The sequence below is a fragment of the Aspergillus lentulus genome, assembly GCF_001445615.1.
Source record: "Aspergillus lentulus DNA, contig: Alt04, strain: IFM 54703, whole genome shotgun sequence".
Lineage (NCBI taxonomy): Eukaryota > Fungi > Ascomycota > Eurotiomycetes > Eurotiales > Aspergillaceae > Aspergillus > Aspergillus lentulus.
Window position 1 is genome coordinate 1,924,292 of NW_028322122.1, and position 21,817 is coordinate 1,946,108.

Here is a 21,817-nt window from a genome sequence, read left to right on the forward strand (position 1 = left end):
TCATCACATCTTTCTGGCGTGTACCTTCGTCGACTTTGCTCCTCTGCACTTCTTTTTTTCCCACGCTCTGCTTCCCGTCTCAGGCCATGTTTTCTATGCATCTGGCCTCGAGCAGGATATTCTTAACTCTTTCTGAAATGGTATAAGCGGTGGCGCTCATGGTGTTCAGACAGGTGGGAGGGACTGGTGTTGCTCATGGGACGGATGGGCTTCAACGGCCCCAGAATGAACTCTTTTCGCTCATATCTGCATGGTGATACAGTCAAGCTCGAAATTGCCTTCCACATCCAGCATGAGCAGTTTGTTTCTGAACTATAGATGCCAAGACGCTAGTGTGGAACCTTGTCCAGTACCTAGGTACCTTAACGGTTAGCCTGTAATTATCAAGATGGTAAGGTATGAAGTTGAATGGTGCCGTATATTATGAAACGTATACATTACTGAACTTGTTGTTTTATGAGTGTACCAAGGTATTATAGGCCATGTTGGCTTTTATGTTAAAGCACTCAGAATATGCTACTTGCCTTGTTCTGCAGGCAGACTAACTCGCTGAAATAGCATACAACCTTCAGCCATGGAAGCGTGAATTCATCTGTCGCATATTTTACATTAAGTTATTAACTACAGCACAGATGGCCGAGGCTGTCAGATGTAGTGAGTGTACCTTACTGTTATGCATATCCGCAAAAAACCTACAGCTGTTTGGCAGTGCCAGCCCGCCTCTAGTTTATGCTGGCCTGGTTGGCCTAGAAGTATTACATCTCCGATACTTGACGCTCTCTGTGATCATCCCACCTTAGGTCACCAGCAACCACGCTGTATTTATTTGATTACGACGACATGCTTTAAATACCTTCATGATGCAGCATGGCATCCACGCACCCATACGCAAGAAACCGTAACTTCCCCGGAAACCCGTCTATACCCCCACCCGCTTCTATTTCCTTCCACTGTCCGTCGTCTGTCGAAGTCAGCAGGTGATAAAAACACTTACATGTGAATAACTCATACCTGCATTGACCCATAACTCATGCAAAATTCGAGCATAGTCCAGGGCAACTCGATACTGCCCAACTTGCGCCGCATAGTCCCCCTCATCCCATCGGTCGCTGATTATGCGACCCCCATCTGTGCAAATATAATAATACCGAGCAAGATCGCGGCTCAGCGGCGTCAGCGAGCTCCCAGCATACCGTACACTTTTCAACCAGCGTCCGGTAGGCGACAAGCAACCACAGATCAGGATAAGAATCACGAGCCCATACAGGACAGTCGGCCAGTGTCTGGGATCTCGGGAGTCGAGAAGCCGGAACAGACACTCCGAAATATGGGTTAACGTGGCATCGAGGCCACTCTCGATGTGGTAGCCCGGCTTCGAAACATTAACGGCCTCTGTATTTGGTGATGCCCAGGGCAAAGGCGTTGGAGATTCTCGAAGAGCCTGTTCTCGCCAGATGGCTCGGTAGACTTCTACAATGGGGAGAAGCCTGTTGGCGTCATAACTCGGTTCTTGAATGACGACAGGGGAGCCATGGGCGAATAATTCTTCTTCTGTGAGATCCAAAATTTCGGTGTCCACATAATCAAAGTCTCGAACAAGGAGAAGGCAATGAAGAGCTAGCGCGATGACCGTATTTTCACCGGATAGATCGGTGAGGTTGGGCGACTCACGTAACAAGTCGGCTTGCAGCTGGGCGGCGCTTGAGAGCAGACTTTCAGTGCTCCTTTCATACCACTGCCCCCAGCGCGAGTTGATGTCTTGAAACTGAGAAAGGAATTCCTGGAGTAATTCTGGAAACCGCATGGTCTTATTCCGGCGCTGGATGGCTGATAGGTCCCACATTGAGGATGCACCCATTTCGTCAGAAACCTCACCGTAGTCGAAGTATATCAGCATGTACGAGCGCGGGGTAGCGCCCTGGATTCGCCATCCTATGGGTGGTATTCGAGTGACAACTGCCTCTCTTGAGTTAGTTGCTTAGGGCTTCACTCATCGTGTTCCAATGGGAGCTGTATCACCAGAGAAGGCCTTGTCCAGGCCATAGCTGGGTTGCTGCGGGATAGCGGCAGCTGACTGAAGAATATTGACTTTATTTCTGCGATCACTGAACAGTGTGTAAAGCTGATGACATGATTGAGCTAGATGGGAAGCATCTTTGATCCGGGTGAGCTGACGGAAGATCAGCAATAGGACCTCGTTTGGCAGGTGTAGTAAATAGGAAGCTGTCTCTTCTCCGTCCAGCGGGCGCAGGAGGGTCAGCTGTAACGATGTGTGTTTTTCTCTGGATGCAGCCATTCCCACGTGAAAAATGGAAGGATGAGGTGTTGTCCCTGCAGAGTTAAATACGAGCCTCTACAAAGCACATCACGTGCCTATGCCCGTTGTGACGCCTGGAGGAAGGATACCCTGGTGGAGGTGCAAGTTACTCATAATCGACCACTACGTCGCTCAGCCACCTCCCACTGAGACCTCTGCGAGGAAGTGATGATCCAGGGGGATTAGTGAGCTCTCTTACCCTTTTGGGATAGAGATGAAGCTGTACAATAGCTATAAAACCGCTAGATACAGAGTAGACTGTAGTGGGGGTTTAACACCTTCAATATCTTTAATTTAGAACAACGCTTGACTGGAGTCACCTGACCATAATTCCACGCTAACCCACACCTCCGTACCTTTGAGAATTTTGCCGCTGCACTAAAAAGGGTCAACTCTTCTTAGTAAGAAGCTAATTCTGATGAATATTCTGGTTATCACACCCCCTCAGTGTGGAGGGACTTTGTTTCGAGATGCTGGACTATGTTCTTGCCTTATATAGGGCATTCTAGGCTTGTCTATATTTTCTTGCTAGATATTCTGCATGTTTTGTGTGTGATTTCATGGCCATCGTGACTGTTGTAGGCTTATTTCTGTAAAGGAATATTCGGTTGGCGGAGTACCGCCAAAGTTACCCGGAGTGGGGCCATAGTTGGAACGTTTGTCCCATGGAACGGTCGTGTGAGGCTGAGAGGTATTATCAACACTGAAGAGGCTATATTCATCATCATCCGCAGGATGGAGTGGCACGGAGAAACCTAACATTAGTGCTGTGTATTGTTAGCCTATAACTTGGGATGCCTGATAGGCATTTGAGCAACATGATAGCTAAGCATAACAGCACGCACGGATGGAGTTTGTAGGACTTAGACAAGTACTGTGTGACCTTGTCCATCCTGCTTGCCTCTGAATAGCCTCAGGAAAGTTCTTCCTCCAATGAATGCTCACTTCCAGGAAAGCACACAGCTAGATGTCTAAGAAAGTGTACAGCATTTGTTGGCATATTGCCAGATCCCACTAATGCTTTGTTTATCGTGGTTGCAATGAATCTTCTAAGCTCAAGCCTAGAAGTTCCAGGCTTCTAGCAGGCCCAGTACCATTATACAGGTTTCTAAAGAGCTCATACATTTACCTGTCTATTACAGTATGGTTTATTTTCAGACAATATATGGACTAGCCTAATTTGGTTAAGTGCTTGACCTTACTACAGAAATTCGCTGTGCTGGATATGGAATGCAATTTCGAGCTCAACTGTAGCCGTATCTTCATCTCTGCTAAAATGATGATAACATGATACCTACAATTGCTTAAACAGCTCCTTGCTAGTGCTTTCTTGCTCTTGGCAGATAGATGGGTTGCATACGGCTTTGAGGTTGGAGAGAAGGTTAAAGGAGTTTGTGATGCCATGAAGAACTAACTAATGTGGTGTCAAAGTGTACGTTCAAAATGTTCTCAGTTAGTGTGTAACGGTTGTTTTTGCAAAAGTTGAAATGCTAATGTTACGGTACATGGATGAATTGTATATTTATCTCATTAGTGCTACACTGAAAGACAATTAGTCATGTTATACAAAACCGCTGATCATTCTTGACTACTTACTTTGAACAGGTATATGAATTAGGGATCTATAGCACAAGCCTTCCAGGCTCAACTGTCAACAGGGTCTTCACCCGGTCCAAGAAAACCCTAGCCCTCGTCTCATCACCAACAGGAACGGTCAAACTAAACACATTTGCGGCAGAGCCGGCGGGATATTCCTCCATGTATGGCTGACGGGCGGCCTTCTTCGGAGCCTTGCCGCTGAGTACATCGATGATGTCTTCCTTGACGGGCTGAGCGGGCTGATATTCAGCTGCCTCCAGGGCATTCAGCTCGGGAACGTAATCGCCCCGGGATGTTTTGATAGGCTCAGCGCCGAGAATCTCATCAAAGAGCTCGTCTGCTGAGGGCTTGCTGCGGGGGGAACGGGGAAGGTCGTCGTTCGCCAGGTCGGTGGCACGGGCAAGGAAAGTCGATAGCGGCACGGTGACGCCGATCGTTTCCTTGATCTTCTTCTGGACGGAGAGCACAGTAGCCAGGGAGATGGAGACGGCTACTGAGACTGTGGGTGGGGGTCTGGCGATGGGTTCCTCGACAACTGGGGCCTTTGTCTCGGCGGGTTGTGGAGCTGCGATCTTGATGTTGCTTAGGTCGAGGTGGGACAGCTTTTCGAGACGGGAGGCTTGGCTGGATGGGTAGTCGGTGGGAATTGCGCCAATATAGGCGAGGACATCGCCCTTGAGGAGCCGGCCCTTCGGACCGGAGGCGGGAATCTTGGAGATTTCGGATTCTGGAATGCCCTTTTCATGGAGAAGCACTTGGACGGAGGGATAGAGGGGATAGGCGGGGTTTTGCGTCTGGACTGAAGAGGAAGAGTTGAGGCCTACCGATTTCGCAGTTAGCACCTGTAGATTGCATGCTAGTATACTTGGGACGTATCGCGTATTGGACTATTTCCAGGTCGCACCCGCTTAAATTGCGTTTGAGGGCGCTGGGTGACTTACGTCTGGTGGTGCTGATTACCCGGGGTTGCCGTCTGGAAACCAATGCTGACAAACGGCGCACGGGGAAGCTGGAAGCCATCTTGCTCGATCTTGCGGCTTGATATGGCTCAAATGTACCGTTCTGATCGAAATGTATCTCCGAGAGCGCTTGGCGCTGAAGCTGGATCGGAAGGCTTGAGACGAACGAGAGGTTTTACTCCGTCGATTAAGCCGCACAGAACCCTTAATGAACCTTGCTGCTGCAAATATTAGACCGCGTTTTGATGTTACACGTAGAGATCCATCAAGGCAGGATCAACCGCGATAAGATCTGTTTATTCTTGCTTTAGATGTTGAGGTCGTTGGGAGCTCACCGGCGGCCCGGACGGGAACATTTTTCTGCCGCGGAGAACGACCGGAGTATTGCGATGCGAGCGGAAATTGACGACGGGGAGAGCAACGGAAGTTTGAACTTGATCTCAAGGTTAGTCGTTCAATCTCTGCCGATTGGTCTTCTCGAAGATGCTCTCATCGCGTTGCTGATAGCGTCTCTCTAATTACTTAATTCTCCTTACAGGAGCTCTCAGCTAACGTGATGTGATTGTTTTCAGTTTATAGGCACTACAATGATTCCCAGGTCATTTGCCTTTCGGACATTCGCACAACAATGTCCTAGAACACCAATATTACTAGGCTCGCGGTCGTTACCGACATGGAGATACTTCTCTTCATGTGCTCCTCGGGCCAAGGCTGTTGTCAAGCCCACGGCACCCCGTAATCCTTCAAAACCCTCGCAAGAAACGCTCAAATTTGCGGGGAGAAGACCAGAAGGATTCGGTAAACTAGAAAGAAAGGTTGCGAAAGAGGGCGACTTACTCCTTTTTAAAGCACCATCACATCGCTTCTATGTGTTGGGTGCTTACGGTATCGCAACATTCTGCTTGGCTTACTCTGTCTACAACTCGAGCATCGTGTTCGGAGACCCAGTTGTAGCTCTGCCGATGTGGCAGAAGAGTCTATTTGGTGGCATTTGTGTCATGATGAGTGTCATGGGAACAGTCTTCATTGTCAAGACTGCGCGGTTGATCAAAGCCGTCAATGCCATTCACTTGAATGGCAAGACATACCTTCGCTTCACTGTTCGAAGAATGATTCCTTTCCGAAAGCCATACCAGTTTGATGCCCTGCCTCGCCAAATAGCCTTCTCTCGGCGTCTGGTCGTCTCCCCTGAATCGCTCAACCCACAGACGACTCCAAACGCTCAACCGGGTAGGGTGAGCATTTACAAAGCGCCTTTGACGAAGATCAGCCAGGTCTTCTGGAAGGGTTTCCGGTCCGTCCGACAGCTCTTTACACAGGAGGATATCATCCTCTTGGAAGTCGAGGGTCAAAAGGGTGTTTTCCGAATGGATTCGGCCGGGTACATCTCCGAGGATTTTCTGGTGATTGGGAACCCGGTGAGCATCAGAAGCTATTAGCATATTTCCCGCGTGACGGGGAAAGGCGTTCTCAGAGTTATCTTTCTTCTCAAATGTTTTAACTACAAAGCTTCTCACTTTCTGCTTTCAAGCCTTGGATACCGCGTCGAGGTGCTTTCTTGGCCTTCTGCCATCACGAATGCTTGCGCCAAGATCCTATGTACATAGATGTAAATTAGATTTCGAATGAGATGTTAAATGAGAACAAAGAAAGAGGTGAATCTCTCATTTCTTGGTGGTTGGGACGTCGTGAAGCACGTGATCTGTCGCCGTGCAGCGGCAGCGCGTCCTTAGGCTCCGAGACGCGACTCAATGATAGTCAACTATCGCGCGGGGTCATCCAAACATTGCTGCCAGTCGTCGCTCCATCGCTGCAGCTATATTGCTGAGTGAATCGGCGCGGGCGTCTTCATTCCCATTTTGAGACTTCAATTTTGCCTCTGCAGTCGCGAGACAGCGGCTGCCTTATCGCAAGATGGGCAAACTTATTCGCCTTGAGCTTTTCAGTACGGGATAATACAATCACTCGTCCGTGAACAGTGCTAACCATTCCTTAGATTTCAAATCCTACAAGGGTCATCATGTCTTGCTGTTTGGAGATGCCTACTTCACATCCATTATCGGACCTAATGGGTCTGGCAAGTCCAACTCGTGCGTATCACATAACCATTCGCCACAGGGTCATTACCTCGCTGACGAGATTTAGGATGGATGCAATTTCTTTCGTCTTGGGAATAAAATCCTCACATCTGCGATCTACGAACCTACGCGATCTCGTCTACCGTGGCCGTGTCCTGCGCACATCGAAAGTCGACGCGGACGGCAACGCTACCGATGCGGTACCGAACGGAGAAGAGCAAAACGAAAACGAAATCGACGGGGAGGAATCGCAGGATCCCAGTGGAGCGAACGAACCAAAGACCGCATGGGTCATGGCCGTGTACGAGGATGATGCGGGCGAGGAGCAGCAATGGCGACGGTCGATCACAAGCTCCGGCGTCAGCGAATACCGAATCAATAATCGCATCGTGACGGCGCAGCAGTACAACGAGGCTCTCGAGGCGGAAAATATTCTGATCAAAGCGCGCAATTTCCTCGTCTTCCAGGGTGACGTCGAGGCCATTGCTTCGCAGTCCCCCAAGGACTTGACGCGGTTGATTGAGCAGATTTCAGGAAGTCTTGAATACAAAGCTGAATATGAACGTCTCAAGGCGGAAGCTGAGGAGGCCGCGGAGCAGCAGACTATCCAGCTCAACCGACGGAGAGGTATCAATTCTGAAATCAAGCAATACCAGGAGCAGAAGCGTGAGGCCGAAAACTATGCTAGGAAGGCAGAGGAACGCGATCAGGCCGAGATCACTCACATTCTCTGGAAGCTTTTCCATTTCCAGCGGTTGATTGACGCGTCCAGCGCGGATATCCAGAAGTACCAAGAGGAACTCAAGGAATATCGTCGCGGAGTTGAGAAGTACGAGAAAAATGTCGAGAACGCCAAGGTAGAGCATGCAAAGGTCGGCAGAGATGTGGCCAAGGCAGAGAGGAATATTACGAAGAAGGAGAAAGACATCGAAGAGGCGACCAATGCCTTGGTCCCTGTGGACGAGAAGGTTGATATCACCAGGAAAAAGGTAGAGAGATTTGCCTCCCGGATTGCCGAAATTGGCAAGGAACGGGATTCTCAGGCAGCCAATGTGAAACAACTGGAGAAGGACCTCAAAGTCGTTGAAAAAGCTCAGGCTCAATGGGAGGCTGAGTGGCATAAGACAATGAGTAAAAAGGGCGGTCAACTGAGCGAATCTGATCAGCAGGAGTACAAGATGCTCAAAGAGGAAGTCAGCAAGCGGTCCTCTGCGGAGCAAATCAATCTCGACAATCTAAGGCGCCAGAGAAAGACGGAAGCCGATGCCTACAACAGTTTGAAGAGCAAGTTTGACTCAATGGAGTGGCAACTCAAGAGCTTAGAAACTGATACGCAGACCTTGACGGAGCGCAAGTCAGCTTTGAACGACACGGTCAAGAAGACTTCTAAGGAGATTGACCGCAAGAAGAAGGAATTGAATGCACTTACCTCCGAGCGCCTGCGCATTTCTCAGATGAGGACAGAACTTGAGGAGAAAGTTCAGGTGGTCTTGAAAAAGCTCCTTGAGGCCGACGATGGCAAGAAGCAAACAGAGAGGGAACTAAGAGCTAAGGAGCTGATCTCGACCTTGAAGCGCATCTTCCCTGGTGTGAAGGGCCGTGTCAGTGATCTTTGCAGACCTAAGCAGAAGAAGTATGCCGAAGCTGTCAGCACGGTGTTGGGTCGTCACTTCGATGCCATCGTCGTCGATAACGAGAAGACCGCCAAGGAGTGCATCCAGCACCTCCGAGACCAGAGAGCCGGCCAGGCAACCTTTATCCCTCTTGAGACCATCCAAGTCAAAGCCTTCAACTCGAATCTGAAAGGCATTCACCGAGGAATGCGACCAGCCATTGAAACGGTGGACTATGATGACTCCGTTGCAAGGGCCATCAGCTATGCCTGTGGAAACGCCATTGTCTGTGATGATTTGGCGACAGCCAAGTACCTTTGCTATGAGAGAAACGTAGACGCAAAAGCCGTCACTCTCGATGGAACTGTTATCCACAAGGGAGGTCTGATGACTGGTGGTAGAGGTCCTCAACAAAATTCAAAAAGATGGGAGGACTCCGAGGTTGAGAATCTTCACAAGCTCAAGGACAAGTTGATGGCCGACCTCGCCAATCTGCCCAAGGGCCATCGCAGAGGCACTGAAGAAGAGACTTTGCAAGGTGAATTGGTGGGTCTGGAGCAGCGCCTAGCCTACGCGCAAGAGGAGCTCAAGGCTCTCGACAGAAACCTCAAGAGCAAGCGCACGGAATTAGATTTCGTGAAGCGCCAGCTCGAAGACTTACGGCCTAAATACATGGAGCGCCAGGAAGCTCTGGAGGAACTCGACCAGACCATCGCGCAATCGCAAGAGTCTGTCAGCAGCATTGAAGACGAAATATACCGCAAATTTTGCAAGCGGCTTGGTTACGCCAATATTCGTGAATACGAGGTCCAACAAGGCTCTTTGCAAGAGGAGGCCGCTCAGAAAAAGCTCGAGTTCACGACGCAGAAGAGTAGGATTGAGAATCAACTCAGCTTCGAGAGGCAACGACTTCAGGCCACGAACGATAGAATTGCTAGCCTTCAGGCACAGCATGAGCGGGATGAGAGTCTAATCGAGGAACTCAAAGCCGAGCAAGAGCAAATCCGGAATCAGCTGGATGAATACAATGCCGAGCTGGATGTCCTTGGGGAGCGACTGCAGGAGCAGAAGGAGGCCTATGCGCAATCAGCAGAGAACCTCGCACGGCAGCGGCGAGAACTTCAGAAACGCAGCAAGGACGTTGAAGGCATCCTAAAGAATGTTAGCGCCTTGGAGGCCGAGATCCAACGCAACTCGTCCAGCCGATATGCTGTTCTAAGACGCTGCAAACTCGAGGATATCAACATACCTCTCACGGAAAACTCTAAATCGCTTGACCAACTGCCTATCGATGACATTGTCCAGACAGCCGACCCTGATGCAATGGACGTTGATGAGGAGGCCCATGACGGAAGTGGTATAGTGCAAGACTATGGTATTGAAGTCGATTTTGACTCGCTAGGGGAGTCTCTCAAGGAGGTAAGTACTATCGCACCGGCTCACATCGAACAAGAGCTTATTAGAAACAGGAGGGCGACGAAAAGGTTGAAGAGGAACTGCTCGACAGAATCAAAACTCTCAACAGCGAGTTGGACAAGATGGCGCCGAATACACGCGCCATGGAGCGTCTAGAAAGCGTTGAAAACAAACTGCGAAGCACTGAGAAGGACTTCGATGAAGCACGCAAACGGGCTCGAAAGGCCAAAGAAGATTTTGAAGAAGTGATGCGAAAGCGATCAGATCTCTTCAACAAGGCGTTCTCCCACATCTCAGAGCAAATTGGCCCCATCTACCGGGAGCTGACTCGCAGTGCCAATTATCCATTGGGAGGGCAGGCGTAAGTTTTTGTTCTGCAGATACGATTTTTGTTGCACCTAGCTAAATTTTGAACCACAGATACTTGGACATCGAGGACTCTGACGAGCCATACCTTGATGGTATCAAATATCACGCTATGCCTCCTCTCAAGCGTTTCCGGGACATGGAGCATCTATCCGGTGGTGAGAAGACTATGGCTGCGCTGGCTCTGCTCTTCGCTATCCATTCCTACCAGCCATCGCCCTTCTTTGTGCTGGACGAGGTTGACGCTGCCCTTGACAATACCAATGTGGCTCGCATCGCCAACTATATCCACGACCACGCGGCTCCTGGCATGCAATTCATCGTCATCAGCTTGAAGACTGGACTGTTCCAGAACAGTGAAGCATTGGTTGGTATCTACCGCGACCAGGTCGAAAACAGCAGTAAATCCTTGACGCTTGATGTGAGTTTGCCTTCATTCTTCCAGCAGCCGATTTGAGTACTGACCTCTACCGCAGCTCCGGAAATATAACTAGGTTGATTTCTATACCTCTATTAAGCCTGCCTCGCAGGAGTATGATCCGATTACTTCCTGTGGCATTGTAGAATAGTACTTCTCCTTCTCCTTCTATCTGCTTTGTTATATCCCTTGATGGCTATGAGTTTTTTTCTTTTCCAAACGGTCGCGATGGATGGCGGGAAGGTTAATGACGAAGACATGGTAACCAATGGAATCAACGTCGCCTTTGAACTCTACGTTTCTCTTGTAAGTTGGCGAAAGAGGGGCCATTACTCCAGAGGCACCGTAGATTATTCTGCTCAACCTACCTCTCGTACTGCACATAATATAAACTCCACCACATAGACTATTTCGTAGTACTTTTGTAAGAGCCACACGAGTGCGCAGATAATTATCGCATCCACCTCCGCTGTAGTCCGTTACTAAAAAGTATGACTTGAACGCAGTATGACATGAGGTCAAGCCGGATACGTATAAGGAAACTGCGCGGCAACTTAGCACAAGCATATCGACTATTCATTCAGGAGAATTGCCTGCAGCGTTGTCACAAGGGGTTGGCGCAAGCTTCTGATATATCAGGAGGCATTAGGGGGTTTACACTTATAATTACAAGGGGGAACGCCACATCGTCTGCTGTGACACGAAGAAGAATCAATGAGTTTAAGAATAATGGGACGTCTGTCAACGAAGATTGGGAGGACCGTTCCCCCTGAATCTACTTACAATATAGCTATGGCTAGGCAAGTGCTGAAACGGAAGCTAAGAGCTTCTCAATTTCTTTTGAAGCTGCTTCTTGGGAGAAGCTGTTTGATGCTTGGTAGCGGCAGTGCAGCAGTAGGCGTACAGGGAGCTCAGTTGTCGGTCCGTTCCGTGCCATTGGGATGGACAAGACCCCTTGCTACGGAATGGTGGGAGTCTATGATACAAGCGATCATTTCCGGTCACCTGTCATTCCAAGGAAGATTGCCTCCCTGGGCCGTGGGTGCAGCGCTAGGTGACGGAAGAGGGTCAGATTTGCGGGATCACCTGGAAAGGTTGGCCGTGCTTTACGAGCTGAAGAGGTTTGCCGGCGATCCGGGATGTACTAACGAGCTTGTCGAGCTGGGTGATAATGGATTTGCGGAGTTTGCATTGTCGCCTTCGAGAGCTGTTGGCTTGTACTGTATCCATGGTGACCCGGCCTCCCGGCAGAGGCATGACTGCAGGAAGTTATTTCGAGGCAATCTATGCATGACCCATCGGCTGCCATAGCTCTAAACCTTAAGGAAGAGCTCTTTCAAGTCACGAGACTATGAATGTCGATACGTAGCTACGAAGTACGGTTTGAGACTATCCCTTCCCACCAGTAATGGTCTGAAAACTTTTGAGACCGAGATGAATATGGAGTCATTGTCCAAGAGATTATCAAGAGATCATCACCTCTGCTATAGTATAGGAGTAGGTAACTTGATTCGAAGACCCATATCTGGGCCACTAAACGATGCTTGATGGCTCCGTGAAGTGGCAGATGAATCTTTCGATCTGAGTCTTTGTATTTCCTCGTCCGATCCCTTGTGGCGCAGTCCAAAAGTTCAAGGCCATTGAGCATCCGTAGCCCCGCGCTGCTTTTGAGTCCCAGAGAGAACTCGATTTCTTACAGACACCGTCAGTTATCGCCCAAAAAAGTCTATCACTCGAGGCAGTAGCCAAGGTCTAGTGAACTGTTTGTGTTACCCATCCTCCAACTACGTACAAAAAATGAAGCACTATTGGCTTCGTACTCCATAGGAGGTGAAGTGATTGGGCGCACGGAGAAAAATAAGTCGCATGGATGAATGTGTGGCATCCGTGGTATGCGCATACCGAGAAGCCAGTCCCCACGCCTCAGAAGACTATTCTCAACCTCAATGGCGAGCGTCATCAATGCGGCAAATTATCGATAGTTGACGGATAGCGGATGTGCGCCATGAAAAACCCGAATGCTGACCATGATTAGCATTGAATTGTCGGTGAGAGACAGATAGATAGTCGATCATCAGATGGACCATTGTATCTGCCCCATACCCGGGCGGATCGGTGCAATATGTGGTCTTCAACAATAGCAAAACGATACCGTGTGAAGATTGGCATCATTCTCATCCAACCAACATGCAGGCCAGATAATATCTTGGTTGCTGCAAGTGATCAGACATCCATGCAGTGAATTAGAGACCTCTTGCAGGGGCATCATGACTGGAGACCCCGTGAGAAGGATCATTTCGCTCGCATAATAGCCAACGACAGCATATCAGGTTAACTTGGGTATCAGTTGGCGGAAAAAATCTCACCGCTTGCAGGGCGATTGCCCTTCGCTCCAAGCGCAAAAGGACCTGGACTTGACAGAGAGACTTGAAGTCGTCGAGCAAAGTCCAGACAGCAGCCACAAGTCACAACATGCAGGTGTTCCAGAAATCGATACGGCTAATATTGCATGGACAGTCCCAGCACAGGAAGGTTTCTGACAGCAGCCACAAGTAAACTCTGTATGTTACCTGGCAGAAAGTTGATGGATAGAGGCATTGTTTCCACTGTGATGTTGACTAGTAGACGAGCGCGAAGAAACGCATTGAGTAAAAGAAAAAGAGTCCACTTTCCCCCGCAACGAAGCAAGGGAGCCATGGCTGTTTTTCTCTCCTTTCTTTTTTTTTCCCCCAGATTGATAGGTACGTTTTTATCTCTCCTCCTCTTCTTGCCAGTGGCGAGAGCTGCATAACAAGACCATCAGTGACGATGTGACGTGTCACATCGCCTCGCATATAGAGAGGCCTGTCCGCACTCCGCAGTTTGCACTCTCCCAAGTGTCAGAACTGCGCTTGCTTTTGTTTGTTTCTGTTCAAGGCAATCGTCCATGCAGACAGTTTCTGAACTTCCGCGGATTTGGTCCCGACTTCATAGCTGAGAACATGAAGCCATATCCAATGGTGGTTGGTGGATGTAATATCCGCCGTAACGAAGCAATCCTTGTTAAGAACTCTCCTTATCAAGAGGCAAGGTAAAGCTTCTGCCTACCATAGAACCGGGTATGGGTTTGCGAATATCAATTGAAGTGTAGTTGGCTCAGGGTTCGGATATGGTTCTCCTGAATGCCATCGATAGATGGATACCACTTGCAAGAACCAGGCACAAACCTCCTTCAGCAATGAAAGTCTAATTCCGAAACATCTGCTCATGGCTCAGTAAGGGCTGGAGGATCAGCGGTCGGTCAATTACTGTACTATCCTTAAGTTAGTACAAATGTTAGAATGTCAGCTCCAACTGCATTCAGCAAGTGTTCGACTCTAGTGAGCACTGTTTCGAGAAGCGTAAAGCGATGCTGATTCGATAACAGAATAGCCCCCACTGTCGGAACAGCTGCCGGGTTACCTCCCTGTACGTCCTAGGAGCGCTTGGCTGCTGTTCCAGGAAGCCAAAGGGTATCCAGTCATTCCACGCAGCTTACCAAATACCAAGATCCCGAAGAATATTTTGTGGATACCTTGTGGAAGGAGCTAAAGCCTTTGAGGAAAAGTGGGCTGATGCACTATGCTTCGGACTGTCCGTGCTTCAAGCCCAACCTTTCCCGGACTCGAAAGTTGTCACCGCACGGTACCAAAGTGATAACTCTTCAGCCAGCTATTCTGCCTTGATAAAGGAAAGCCCAGAGTGTCGCTATTGCTCAACAGGCTGGAAGGTATTGAGCAAAGCCAGCGGATAACTGTCGAATGCGTGAGCATTGACCAATGGCTGAGGGCCTACGTTAGACAACAACCTCCATGTAGCTGCACTGACGCACATGCTCTGGACAGCGAACAAAGGAAACCTGCTAGGTTGAGTCCGCTCTTTGGTTCGGTGGAACCTATCTGTAATTGATGGCGCTGGACGGCTGTCTCCACAGGCTATCTAGTTGGCGCAGATACGCCAGGCTCCGTTGACGGACATTGATTGCCACCGAAGCCCAAGCCTGAAGGGCGGTATGTCACTGCTGTGGTCCTAAAGACTGGGTGCACATCGGGACATGGCCCTGAGTGACCCTCTTACACTTGTGTTCTCAGAGGCGTCCTGAGCGTCAGCGCCATGTCAAAAGGACGAGCCTTGACGATAAAGGTGGTCAACCGATTCGATTATACGGGAAAAGGACCCAATCCTCGGACAAGGTTCAGATCAAAGCGACAGAAAAGGGAATCGCTACTCCCTGCTAAAATGTGCCCTGACTCTTCCGGCCGCAGGCCAACTCTAAGCTAGCTTCCCCGGTCTTAAACCTAGCCTAGATCGTTAGTTGATATTGCTTTTTTGGTACATTGACGCCCTCGGTAGCACCATTGACGGAGCTTCCGTCTGGCTGGAAAGGCGCTGTACGGTCACAGGTAATTCTTGGATGATCTTCATGCTCAGGGGGCGACTTGTTGATTCCCCGATGGAGACAGTCTCGTAAACAGCTAGCATCCTCTCGTCCTCATTCGGTGATTGGCATCTCTAGAGCCGCGTACCAGAAGGTATGTATCAATGCCCCATCGGCCTAAAAATAATGGCGGCCATGCATCAATGGGACCTTTCCGTATAGTCCATAGTGTCACTTCTGCATGTATCTGTCTGTATTACATTAGGCTCCGTGTTGAATCCCGCCACCCAAGCCGTCAGTGATGTTAGTGAAATTCTAAAGAGCTCACATGGGATGATTCGTTGACCAATACTCCAATAGGTGTACTTTTTCCACACTGCAATTGGCCGTCCGGTTATATAAAGTAGCCCAAGCCCATTGTCCGGCAGATTCTTTGGAGTTGTCACAAACTATCAATCTCAGATCACATATATCCTTTCGTGGAGGACTCACTATCTGGCCTCCGACGGCACATTCTTCAACCGACATTGGTACTTTAATATATCTTTCGTACCTCAAAGTCGACTTGCGCAATGGATCCAACAGCTCAGCCAGGGGCCCAGGAGCATCATCAGATGTTGCCCTATGATAGCATGACGGGCCAGCAAGGGTCAGCGGTATGCATGACGCTTTGTCGCAACAGTGGGACAATCCACTAACGTGATATTCCAAAGGAGAACCACTGCCCAATGCCACGGGCATCCAACTGCCCTTTCCCCCACTTTGCCATGATCTATATAGACAACAATGGCGAGCTTGGTGTGGATGTCTCTACATCCCTTGCAGGCTGTGAAAGGGCCATTTTTACCGAAGATCTCAAGCAGAGCTTTGTCAGAGCTGTGACCACCGATTGGCAGCCAAGCATGCAAAATTTTCCCTCCGGTGAGAACGGATCATGTGGAACACCTAAAAATATAATCACTGACTATCCGTGTGTATCACAAGCCGGGGCAATTGGAGCAGCACATGGCGAACTAGCCGAAAGGCAGTCCTTCATGTTTAACGCCGGACTGGATCTACAATCCAGCCCAGCCTGGTTCCAGCATGGCCTACCAAGGCATCCCAGGCTCATCCCTTGCGAATTCCAGACATTGCAGAATAAGCGCCCTAGGAGGAATAGGAAGCGCACAAGCTCGGAAATGGGTGGTGATTCAGATTCAGATTCGCCTGACGGGGCAGCCAAACGGACACCGATTCGAGTAGGACAAACCGACGTGCTGCGGCAGTTCTACGAAAAAGCATTTGAAAATCTTCAACAGCTCAACTGCAGGGTAATTGCAAAGGCGTTTGTCAAGTTGGTAGAACCGCGGAAGCAAGTCAATCACCCGTACAATGGGCGCAGGACAGTGATGGGAGGACCTTGCCAGAAGTTGGATCCTGAATTGACTAAGCCCAAATGGTGGCCTACAGGCGTTCAACACAAGGAGCCAGATCACCTCCTCAAGCATGGTGTGTCAATCGCGTTCTTCCCTCGCTAGATATTTTGCAAATTCGGTTGAGTCAGGCGTCGCTGACTCTCCGTCTCTTCTAGAGAGAATTCGACTTCTTATGCACATTCTCTGCGAACTGCGAGAAAGCCATGCCATCACCGCGCAAAAGCTCAGAGAGGCTGGGCAGGATGTGCACCGCCAAATTGCACCGCCTCAGCGCCTGTTCATCTTAGATGAGATTTATGATGTCCGGGAAATAGAGGAACTCTATTTGAGCGGAAAGATCAGTATGTTTGGACTCTACCGGATCGCTCAGTGGTATCAGGCTGATCGTTAATGACCCAACAGGCGGTGATACCGTTATCTATGTCTCCTCAAAGCATCTGCCAGAAGGCATTGAGCCGGCAGTAGTGAACATGAATGAAAAGCAAATCGCTGACGCGGATTACTTGCCCTTGTCCCCAGTGTCCATCAGCCGCAAAAGCTCAGTTGAGAGCGGACTATCATCTCTCTCAAAGGGTATGGATCCATCCATCAATTCTAGTGAGCAAACGCAGGCGTTGCATGCCCATGCAGAGGTTCCTTCGACGAGTTCCAATTCTTTGCCGGGTTTCTATGCTCAGCATTCGATGATGTGGAGCCATGGAACCCCTGGGACGAATGTGCCATTTAATATGTCGTCAAACTGACTGGAACTTGTTATAGGAAGGTCCGTTCCCGTGAAATCTCGGCTGTAGCCTGAATCTGAGCCCGTCTCTGACCTCCTCAACAGCTTTTCCCTGCGACTTGCCTTATCGCTGGCCGTCCTCTTGGTTTTCACTTTTGGTCATCTATCGTCCCTCTTCATGTGGAGACAAATTGCAAAACACGATGCTCTGGAATCCCGTTTTCAGCAAACGTAGATAATGTGGAGGGTTTTCGGCTTGTGTCTTGTTAAGAACCGCGTGGGCATATCTTTCATTTGTGTTATCTCCTTTGTCGATTCTTCCCTGTTGCATATCAATTAGCTCATAGCGTTCTGAGCAAATGAGCCGTTCTTAGCCAATGGCTGTGTTCTGGTGAAATAATGTATACTGTCCCATTCAGAAAACTGGCTCATTGTCAGGAAAGCGGAAAGTCCTTACTCCATGTATCCCTGCCAGACCAGCTGCGAGTGCCCTGACTCAGTGTACAGTAGACCCCTCAACGGCCAGACCGCGAGGGCCAGCATTCACCGTTCGTCGGACGACAAATAGTCAGATGCAGAACCAGCAAATCTATCAAGTCCATAGAGAAGCAAGCGCTCGGGGTCTCAGACCTTCTCTTGCAATATGGACTTAGATCGGAAAGTCTGGATTCAGGAGGGTCCCTATTTCACGGAACACTATTCTCAAGCCCTTTCCTCTTTTAAGGATGCAATGAAGACAGAGTCAAGTCACGCGATCGTGCCAACACCATTTCGCCTCCTCGACCTCCCCTTCGAGATTCGCAGCGAAATTCTCTGCAGGGCTATTTCGAGCACCGATAATTACTGGCTTGACCGTGAAGTCATCACTTTTGGAGAATCGTTGAAATCAATATACTATATCCGTGGCCGCACCGTCTGGCGAGACTCAAATGGGGTGTACATGAATCTTTTAACCACGAGCAAGCAGATCTATGACGAGGTGCAGCAAATCCTTTTCAGCCGTTTTGCATTCGACGCCCTTGGATGGGGCTACACTATGAGATACTCGGATCCTTCAAAAACTCCCAACCATCTCCCCAAGCACCGCATCATGCACATCGCCTATACTCCGTACTTCACTGAATACATGCGCGAGCATCGCCAGAGCGTCGACCTTATTCTCTCCGGGCTTCCTTTGCTTAGCTCAGTTCGTATCCTGATATCTTGGGCCTGCGCACAACGTTTGGTCATATGTGGCGACCCTCGAGCTGGCTCTCTACATATAGTGGCGGTGGCACGTCTGTTTCGGCAAATTGGAAAGGTTGCGGTTGTCGGCCAGTCCTTGATGGGTGAGCTGCAGAAGCAGTTGGTGATGGAGGCAAGAAAAGAGCTGGAGGATGAACTGTGGTATTGGGAGCTTGACCTGGATTATCATCTTTTCACGCCTTTTCTCACCAGTAGCGTTGAAGAACATCTCTGAGCCGACGTCTGGTGGCACAAGGGAAGGGTGATTTCATGATGGACCCGAACATTTCGGGGGTGCTAATACCGCATCATCAAAAATCCGCAGTTGCATTTGGACCATGATGTAAATTGGAGAGTTATTGATCCTAGTAGTGTATGGCCGCTGTCATGTCTCCTTCTAAGCACGGCTCAGTAGCTTCGTAGACATTTTCTTTCCCCAAAGAAGATCCATCCCGGCGTTTTATAGCGGATAGTTGATGAACAGTGTGACCGGGTTGCAAATATATATCAGTACTTCTTCGTTTTTTGCTTTATTATGGATCTACTGCACGCAGATTTCCTTCGAGCGAGACTGTTTATTCTCTCCAAGTGGTCGTAATTCTCTAATGGTAATGTTGTGTCTTATTTGTCCTATCAAAATGAAGTAATAACCTGCATATTAGATAGGTAGGTAGCAATGGACACTCAGCACAGTGCAGGGAGTCGATGAAATAGTCACACCTCAGGCAGCAAATCATCAGAAGTGGCAAGGGGGATCCTGTGGCTGAAGCTTATTGGCTGGCTGAGCAGATCATGCCCCGGATCCCAGGGACCATAATAAGCCAGACCTTGGGATTAGCAAATCAGCCGCAGCCAACCAGAGACGTCACTTCAAGCACACGTCGAGCTTCATCTTCCCAACGGGCCTTTTCTCAACACCACGGTCCTCCCGAATCGAACTTTTCACTTTTCTTCTCCGCACGTTGTCGCGTTCGGCAGTGCAGTTGACGCTTGCATAGTATCACGCGCCTTGGGTTTTGAAGGAGACTGGCGCATTTGACCATTGGATAACAGTCCCAATCTTCATTGGACGAAGATTCGTTGTTTTTGCCTTGTGAGTCCTCAGCCTACCAAAGGTAGTTATATCAGCCCCTCCTATCGATAAGACTTCCAGACTCTTGTTGCTTCCTGCATCGCAGAAGTCACTTTGTTTGATTTAAGCCTACGTATTCGAGCTCTCTCATACCTTGTTGGGGGACGGCATCTGGGTTCGAAGCAACATGGTGATGCTAACTTTCGGCCGCTTTCTTAGTCGTCCCTACCCTCACAGCCGGGAAGGCCCCACAATCTTCTCATTTCAACAGAAACTCATCATGGAGGGCACCGGACTTGATGGTGACCAAGACGGAAAGGCGAACCAGATGACGGGCGTGCATGACTCACCTGTATTGCAACCCGCGTCGATGGAAGATATGGATGCCTTCTATGACACGGATGAATATGCGAACTCCTCCAATCGCTCGTATTCGCCACCAGCCTCTCCTCCTAGGCTGTCGCGAAACCATTCCTTTTCATATCAGGATGATTGGGAGACGTTTCCGCCGCTAGATAAACTCACCGTGTTTGACTTGCTTGACAACCTTTCGCTCTCTCAGAAACTCGAGAAATGGCAACAGGCAATCAATGTGCAGAGAGAGAAGGTCAGAAAGCAGCGCGAAAAGCTGAAGTCTACTTCAATGAACGCAAAGGATCGAGTGGTCGGAGAATGGAAGCGGCGGGTTCCCACAGCCGATGAGCAGTTGGCCAAATATCGCCGTCGGATGAGCGACAGTGTCAAGCGGCTGGAGAAGCAGTGGAATGCCACGGCCACGGTGACACTACGCGAGAAAGTTTCATTCATCGCGGGTGTTCTCAATATCTTCGTCAGCGGCTACCTCATCGGAGCCTACCCGGAATACTTCTATATCTGGTTCAGCGCGCAGTTGGCCTATTTTATGCCGATCCGATACTATGGATACCACAAAAAGGGATATCATTATTTCCTTGCCGATCTTTGCTACTTTGTCAACGTGCTTTGCATGCTCAGTATCTGGGTTTTCCCGAGGTCCAAGAGACTATTTATCAGCACCTTCTGCCTCACTTTTGGAAACAACGCCGTCGCTATTGCAATGTGGCGAAACTCCATGGTCTTCCACAGCATGGATAAGGTCGTCAGGTAAGTGACGTTGCGAAATTCCCCAGCAGAGGAGCCGGCGCTGACGCGTATCATGTGCAGTCTCTTCATTCACATCATGCCACCGGTTACCTTACACTGCCTCGTCCATCTCACTCCAGCGAAAATGCTGCGAGAGAGATTTCCGGCCGTCTACGACATCAAGTTTAGCAAACCTGGCTCTCCCAACCACTATTCTCTCCTTTCCATGATGCTGTGGGCAACCGTGCCTTACATGATCTGGCAGCTGACCTATCATTTTTTCATTACTGTGCGTCGTGCCGAGAAGATCGCCGCTGGGCGTCCTACCAGCTTCACGTGGCTTCGCAAATCCTATGCAAAGACCTGGATTGGGAAGTTTGTGATCAGTCTTCCGGAATCATTGCAAGCACCCGCCTTTATGATGATTCAGTACATTTATGCGCTTCTGACCATGATTCCTTGCCCCCTCTGGTTCCGGTTCCGATGGGCCAGCGGTGTTTTTTTGACAGCCCTATTCGTTTGGAGTATCCACAATGGCGCCACTTACTACATTGACATCTTTGGCAAACGCTTCCAGAAGGAGCTGGAGGAGCTGAAGAAAGATGTTGCCCGCTGGCAGGCCTCTCCGGCTGGCATGACCAGCCCAACGCTACCGATCTTGAACAACACTTCTTCTGCTGGGGCTGGCATCCTGGATGACTCACCGTCTGCGCAAAAGGACTGCGACAAGTCAAGTCTCGATCAGATCCCTCCACTTGACGCCAGTGCGGTGTCGACTGCCGTAGATGGCTCCAATTTCGCGGGCGCTGCGATCACGCGCGACAGAAAGTAGAGTCCGTATCGCCTACCCGATTTTACAAACGCTCTTTTATCTCCTTGAGTCTGTCTACTGAGTCTGTCTATTGAGTTTGTCTATGCTCTAGCAATGCTTTTGGATCGGACATCGGTTGGTTTTGTGTTGCTCTTGATGATACCCTGCCTTAGTCATTCTTTTGTCTCTGCCGCTTGCCTATATTCATACACTTTATGCCTATATGATCTAGACTGTCGATGATTGCGATTGATTTACATTCCACGAAGTACACGAATTTCCCTTTCAGCTGGACATCTTTCTGTGATTTC

The 21,817-nt window shown here is 49.4% G+C and overlaps 7 protein-coding genes across 7 annotated transcripts; 5 read left to right on the top strand and 2 right to left on the bottom strand.

Moving 5' to 3' along the window:
- Positions 1–845: 845 nt before the first annotated feature.
- ALT_1926 (uncharacterized protein) lies at positions 846–1,897 on the bottom strand (the record flags this gene model as incomplete). The annotated part of the gene is made up of 2 exons (XM_033559715.2): positions 846–961; positions 1,012–1,897. 2 exons carry the CDS (start codon positions 1,895–1,897, stop codon positions 846–848), a joined length of 1,002 nt encoding a protein of 333 aa, XP_033415606.2.
- A 2,042-nt stretch (positions 1,898–3,939) lies between these two features.
- pdx1 (putative pyruvate dehydrogenase protein X component, mitochondrial) lies at positions 3,940–4,936 on the bottom strand (the record flags this gene model as incomplete). The annotated part of the gene is made up of 2 exons (XM_033559714.1): positions 3,940–4,736; positions 4,858–4,936. 2 exons carry the CDS (start codon positions 4,934–4,936, stop codon positions 3,940–3,942), a joined length of 876 nt encoding a protein of 291 aa, XP_033415605.1.
- A 526-nt stretch (positions 4,937–5,462) lies between these two features.
- ALT_1928 (uncharacterized protein) lies at positions 5,463–6,314 on the top strand (the record flags this gene model as incomplete). Its single annotated transcript, XM_033559713.1, has 1 exon — positions 5,463–6,314. The coding sequence occupies one exon, from the start codon at positions 5,463–5,465 to the stop codon at positions 6,312–6,314; it is 852 nt and encodes a 283-aa protein (XP_033415604.1).
- Positions 6,315–6,789: 475 nt separating this feature from the next.
- Positions 6,790–10,842, top strand: ALT_1929 (cohesin subunit SMC1; the record flags this gene model as incomplete). The annotated part of the gene is made up of 6 exons (XM_033559712.2): positions 6,790–6,820; positions 6,872–6,965; positions 7,021–9,985; positions 10,036–10,343; positions 10,403–10,769; positions 10,825–10,842. The coding sequence occupies 6 exons, from the start codon at positions 6,790–6,792 to the stop codon at positions 10,840–10,842; spliced, it is 3,783 nt and encodes a 1,260-aa protein (XP_033415603.1).
- A 4,892-nt stretch (positions 10,843–15,734) lies between these two features.
- Positions 15,735–17,320, top strand: ALT_1930 (DUF2841 domain-containing protein; the record flags this gene model as incomplete). The annotated part of the gene is made up of 4 exons (XM_033559711.1): positions 15,735–15,818; positions 15,876–16,650; positions 16,706–16,918; positions 16,980–17,320. The coding sequence occupies 4 exons, from the start codon at positions 15,735–15,737 to the stop codon at positions 17,318–17,320; spliced, it is 1,413 nt and encodes a 470-aa protein (XP_033415602.1).
- A 708-nt stretch (positions 17,321–18,028) lies between these two features.
- ALT_1931 (uncharacterized protein) lies at positions 18,029–18,757 on the top strand (the record flags this gene model as incomplete). The annotated part of the gene is made up of 1 exon (XM_033559710.2): positions 18,029–18,757. The coding sequence occupies one exon, from the start codon at positions 18,029–18,031 to the stop codon at positions 18,755–18,757; it is 729 nt and encodes a 242-aa protein (XP_033415601.2).
- Positions 18,758–19,781: 1,024 nt separating this feature from the next.
- Positions 19,782–21,527, top strand: ALT_1932 (glycerophosphocholine acyltransferase; the record flags this gene model as incomplete). The annotated part of the gene is made up of 2 exons (XM_033559709.1): positions 19,782–20,716; positions 20,777–21,527. 2 exons carry the CDS (start codon positions 19,782–19,784, stop codon positions 21,525–21,527), a joined length of 1,686 nt encoding a protein of 561 aa, XP_033415600.1.
- Positions 21,528–21,817: the final 290 nt, after the last annotated feature.